The following is a 6000-nucleotide window of genomic DNA, read 5'->3' on the forward strand; positions in this document are numbered from 1 at the left end:
ATATCTGATTAACAATCAGATTGGGATTCGATGTATGGTTTCAATTTTTTTAACCCAAACCATACATTGAATACGGATCACAAAACAGGTTTTGCTTTTATAAACGGATAGGATTTGAAACATGTAGGGCACGTTTGGTTGGATCATTCTGATTTACTATTTCATTTGAATGAGAAAGTGAATCTGATTTGTATAAGCAGCCCAACATAAAAAGTTAAGCTGTGAGAAAGTGAATCTCATTTGCCTTTGCAAATGAGTCACTTTTTAATTTTCTTTTGATTCAAAATCACATGAGATCCCATGTTAAAAAGTGATTGTGAATCATATCTTTTTTAAAGGAGCAGCAATGCCTGGTCCAGTGTGATCCAGGTGGGAATGGGATAAACAAATAAGGCCGGAACCAGACTCAGAATTCAGATTCATATTCAGATTCAGTACCAGTTCAGCACAGATCCCATCTTTCAATCATGATCACATATCGGCCGAATACGACCCTAATCGTGTCCCTGACCAAATGTGACGGTCAAATACCCTAATTTTAGTACGTGTGGATGCATGTCATGGCACCTGTGGGTGTCTCCACGAGTTACTCCAAGGCCCGACAGAGGTTGTACACTTGTAGTGTAGAAATAGGGTGCAGAGAGAACGATCCCAATAAACATCGGCTTCAACTTCACCTCGGTCTCTGATGCTCGATTGCGTTTTCTTTTTAACTTCAGATTGGCCACCATTGTGTGATAAAAGAATGGGTACGTTGAATTCCTTCTGAAACTGACGCTACATCTCTGAATGCACTCTTTAGTACCGTTCATTTAAGAGTTTCCCTGAATTTCTAGGTGCTTATTGGTGGTTTTGGTTGGTGCCCTTGTTGTAAAATCACGAAAGATGCCAGGATCTCGATCACCAACGGTCGTGGTTTTGCTGCTTTAGTTAATGGCTCTGCTGTTCCCGTGCTTAAATCGTGGTTTGCTTGTTGATTCCGGTGTTTTCATGATTTGGGTTTTTCTTTTTTTATTTTTGGATCGTCTTCGGTCGTAGTGGTGCCTAGAGAAACCATAGAACAGAAGATCTGTAGTCTCATTTGTGAAGTCCTGAGTTTCCTTTTTTCTTTGGTTTAGTTATAAGTTCTCAACTTGAGAATTTTCTGAAGTCTTGAAAAAACCCAAGAACCAAAAACCCTTGATTTTTTACTATCTTTGTGGAACCCTAGTGTTTGGGGTTCTGTTTGGCAGCATGAACGGATTGAGTGGTTATTCAGGCATTCCCAGATCGGGAAATTTCAGACCGGAAAACCTTGGCCAGAATGTCCTGGCCATGATTGGTAACCTTTGCTTCGCACTCTTTGTTCTTGGTGTCCTGATCTTCACCGTTATTGCTGCTACATACCAACCTGAGGATCCCCTCTTCCACCCTACTACAAAGATCACAAGTTTCCTCACTTCAATCTCCAATGCAACTTTCAGAACCGACGAATCCGTTCTCAGGACCGGAGAAGATTTCATGCCCTCGAACCAGACTGCCTTTGAGGCATTCATCAATATCACAGACGTCTTGGTGCGTGCTGCCAATTTGACGTCTGAAACCGATTGCGAAGACAGTTCGGCGCCGATTGATTGCACAGATCGGGAAATCTTCCACTTCTTGATGCGGGTGGCGATAGAACATTTCAAGGATGTCCATTTCTACAAGTTCGGTAAGCCTGTTCGGGGATCAAATGACAGCTCATGTGATATGGCCTGGAGATTCAGGCCTAAAGAAGGCAAGAGGGCTGCATTTTATAAGGATTATCGCAGATTCGTAATTTCGCAGAGGAACTGCAGCTATACTGTAATTGGTATGGGCGAGTATCACTCTGGTGTGAACGCTAGGAAGAAGAAAAAGTTTGGAACACGGGCTTCAGATGCTGGGTTTGGGCCAAAGGCAATGGGTTTAACTCCTCTGGAAGGGACCTTGCCTGTTGTTGGCGATGTCGTGAACGACACAGTTCCAGTGGTGGGATCTGAAAGTAAATTCAGCACCGGAAAGTATTTGATTTACAGTGGCGGTGGTGACCGGTGTAAGAGCATGAAACATTTTCTATGGAGCTTCTTGTGCTCTTTGGGTGAGGCTCAGTTTTTGAATCGGACACTTATACTGGATTTGAGTATGTGCTTGTCATCAATGTACACTTCTTCGCATCAGGATGAGGAGGGGAAGGATTTTAGGTTCTACTTTGATTTTGAGCATTTGAGAGATTCAGCTTCAGTGTTGGAACAGAGTCAGTTCTGGAGTGAGTGGGAAAAGTGGCAGAAGCAGGACAGTTTGAGTCTTCACTTGGTGGAGGATTTGAGGGTGACACCAATGCAGCTTGCAGATGTCAAGGATACACTGATCATGAGGAAATTTGGGTCGGTAGAGCCCGATAACTACTGGTACAGGGTGTGTGAAGGCGAGACTGAGTCTGTGATTCAGAGGCCATGGAACCTTGTCTGGAAATCGAGACGCTTGCTCGAAATTGTCTCAGCAATCAGTGCAAAACTGAACTGGGATTTTGATTCAGTTCATGTGGTTAGAGGAGAGAAAGCAAAGAACACTGAGCTATGGCCTAATCTCGCGAAAGATACGATGCCTGAGGCGATTATCTCCTCTCTGCACGACAAGATAGATGATGGTAGGGACCTGTACATTGCCACAGATGAACCTGACACTTCCTTCTTTAATCCATTGACGGACAAGTATAGGATCCACTTTCTTGATGATTACAGTGATCTTTGGAGTGAAGGGAGTGAATGGGATTCTGAGATGAAGGCACTCAACAATGGAAACCCCACTGAGTTTGACGGGTATATGAGAGTGGAGGTTGACACCGAAGTGTTTCTGAGGGGGAAAAAACAGATCGAGACGTTCAACGATCTCACTAAGGATTGCAAGGATGGGACCAACACATGCACTGCTGCCTCATGATCAAGATTTGTGGTTAAGCTACTGTTGTGCTGAGGTTTGCTCAGTCCATTCTAATAGCATTTTAACTTGTATGATTTGTTGTTATTCATGTGTCTCTCAGGAAACCATAAACATTTTCTTGTAGTTTAACAGCATTAGTAGTAAATATTGTTAATTCTTCATCAATCGCAATACCTTTCTTGTAGCTAACAGTTTGATGTCATCTGAATTTTTCCCATGTGCTTGTACTCTAATGTTTTGGGCTCTTGTGAAGGTGGAGGGGCTGGATTATGCTTCACTCCTTTTTTCCTTTTTTTATCTTTTATGTCGGATTATGTAGCTGTACTTTCTCAAGAATGTACATATGCATTGGTTGAGGAAGTGAAATTTTCTGATGGCTGCAATTTTTTTTTTGTTTCTTAAAAGATATTTTAGAATGCAAGCTAGGTTAAAATAGCATCTCTAGTTCCAGAAAAGCATAATTTATGTGGTGCTTTGTAATAATTTCCGTTGGGTTGAGGAAGTATGTAATGATAGTGCCTCTTATTCTTGGTCTGTGTACTTATAGTAGTAATGTCTAGCTTCCAGACCATTTATCTCCTATACCGTCCATGACCTCTTTGAAAAAGGTACTTGTTTTTTGCTTAATCCAAACCTGTAGATGTGTTTATCATTACTTATTCACTAAAAACTATGCTTTGGAACAAATCATTTTAACAAGAATTCTTGATTCACTACTTATGGTTACTAATGTATATTGTCAAGCAACGACACGGTTCTTAGAACCATTGTTAAAGCTCTTGAATTTTGGCAACTGGGTTGCATGAACACCCTAGGTGGTAACAAATTGCATTGACACACAAATGGTTAGCAGTCGGTAAAGATCGTTCTTACTGACTTCTTTTAGTGTTTATCTAGGATCTTGTAGCATTCCTCTATGGTTCAACAAAGTTGTGATAAATTTGTGAAGTTGGTTGCCTGTGTTTATTCCAAGCGCCTCAAAACTTGAGAGGTGTTTATTAGCACCGTCTTACTGCACGTATCAAGCTGCCAATCATTTGTTTGTTGATCGTCAGTGGGCTGCCATCTCTTTGTCTTCTCTTGGATTGTGTAAAAGGAACATAGGGATGTATATTTCCAAAAGAATACTCAAGAAGAATAGAGGACATTTAGGTTTTGCTTTTGTTTTTGTTTTTTTAATTTATTCCCCGAAGAAACAGCATCTGGACTCGAAGACCTAGTTGCAGTAGCTCAGCCTGCCATACCTACGATCGTCGGCCCAGAGGGGTAAAACTCCGAGGCTAGGACCCTCACTCTCAGGGTATATGTTGGGCGTCGGCTTGCACAACGGAGTGACGCTTGCAAGAATCGAACCTCAACCACCTGTCTGACAGCTTAGGCCCCACCCTACTACACCAAACCTTTTCCGGGTACATTTAGGCTTCATTTGTTTCACCCATTTTACACATGAAAATAGGGGTTTACTTATGAAACCCCTCATTTTCTTATGGTGAAACAACATGCCAACCCCATTTTCCCGTGCAACCCACAATCAACAAGGGTTTCTTTTCACGTTGACATTGCATTTTACACATCCATTCACACTACCAAACCATACCCCCACCCCATGGAACTTTTTACACATGGGATGACCTCATCATGGGATGCCTTTCCAATTGAGGTCTTTTTCTTATTTGTGGGAATGAAATAAACGAGACCTTAGAGATGGCTCTTGCAGGATAGTTGCTAGGATTTGTTCAACATCCTTGTATCAAATTCTCTATCATGGGATTATGATGCATCATCAGATGGTTCTCTTAAAAAGTACAAGAAAATTAAAATACTAGTAGTACGTTCACATATACAAAAAATGGGCTCGGTGACTACTCAGATCATGGCCCCAATAGCGGTTTTGGCTATATCTTAAGCAAACTCTCATGATATTACGGATTTAACAATAAAAATGGAGAAAATCTTGGAATATAAAAAAATTTAATTTCTTTTATGGCTTCTCATGGTATCTTTTCCCACCTAAACAACTTAACATAGGAAAGTATAAAATTGAGCCCGTGATTCAGAAACACAAGTTGATATTAGGCAATAAAGTGGGCATTAACATTTTGACAGCCAATGGCATAGCATCATCCAACATAAAAATGACGACTGCACATTGTTATGAGAAATGTAGTGTAGAATATGCAGGTACTAAGTTTTATTCACATGTTTGAAATAGTTAGAATAAGTTATTAAACTAATCTACAAATCAGGTAACCTATAACTAAAGTTTATGTCCTGATAACACACATTTACATGTTCAAGAAGCTGTGAAAGAGATATGGAGCAAAAACTCTCACCATGTTTTTCTTGCACTATTAGATAGTAAATTAACATATATATATATAGGGTTAATCTTTGATGCCTTTGAATGCACCAAATTATATTGAATTATTGAGCTAAAAGTCATAGGTTTAAGTTTCATCAACTCTATCTGACCACCACAGATGTGTTTAGCAAGGTTTGTTTGCTAAGGTTCAAGTCTTGCATAGTGTTATTTCGAACCAAAAATATGATTTTTCATTACACCAAAATAATCTTATAGTGACGGCTGCAAGCTATCACTTAACAGACTGGAGCCGTCAGCGGCTTGGCTTGTCACTAATTCCTTGTTTGGCCATAACTATAGGTTCGCATATGCGACGTCTTCATGGGTATTAGTGACGGATCAGCCATCAGAAATGTCTTATTGGTGACAGCTTGATCCGTCACTAGTTTTCAAAGTAACATAAAATGACTATTGGTGATAGATAAGACTGTCACCAATCCTCGTTCAAATTAAGAAAGAAAAGCAAAATATTCTCACAGTTTATAACACATTACAACAATATTGGTTTCAATGTTGGAGGCAATACTATAATCACTCATAGCTCCCTCCACACCATTTCCCTAGAGAGATATCTTGGTTCTACCATTGCATTGAGAAAGCAATAAAAATGTGGAGAAAATAAAGAAAAAATCACTCTTCAAATGGATGTAAGAGTTTTCTGTAAGCTATCATTAGTCATTATACTACGTTACTAC

General features: G+C 40.1%; 1 protein-coding gene across 1 annotated transcript; it reads left to right on the plus strand.

Moving 5' to 3' along the window:
- Positions 1-389: 389 nt before the first annotated feature.
- LOC149848958 (uncharacterized) lies at positions 390-3067 on the plus strand. The gene has a single exon (XM_090012938.1). It carries the CDS (start codon positions 1234-1236, stop codon positions 2941-2943), a length of 1710 nt encoding a protein of 569 aa, XP_089869064.1. The 5' UTR covers positions 390-1233; the 3' UTR covers positions 2944-3067.
- The last annotated feature ends 2933 nt before the right edge of the window (positions 3068-6000 follow it).

This window comes from Nuphar pumila, chromosome 1 (assembly GCF_984573655.1).
Source record: "Nuphar pumila chromosome 1, dmNupPumi1.hap1.1, whole genome shotgun sequence".
Lineage (NCBI taxonomy): Eukaryota > Viridiplantae > Streptophyta > Magnoliopsida > Nymphaeales > Nymphaeaceae > Nuphar > Nuphar pumila.

Bases quoted from the DNA above. Each gene is read 5' to 3' on its own strand.
- LOC149848958 (XM_090012938.1), top strand. From the start codon at position 1,234: ATGAACGGATTGAGTGGTTATTCAGGCATTCCCAGATCGGGAAATTTC.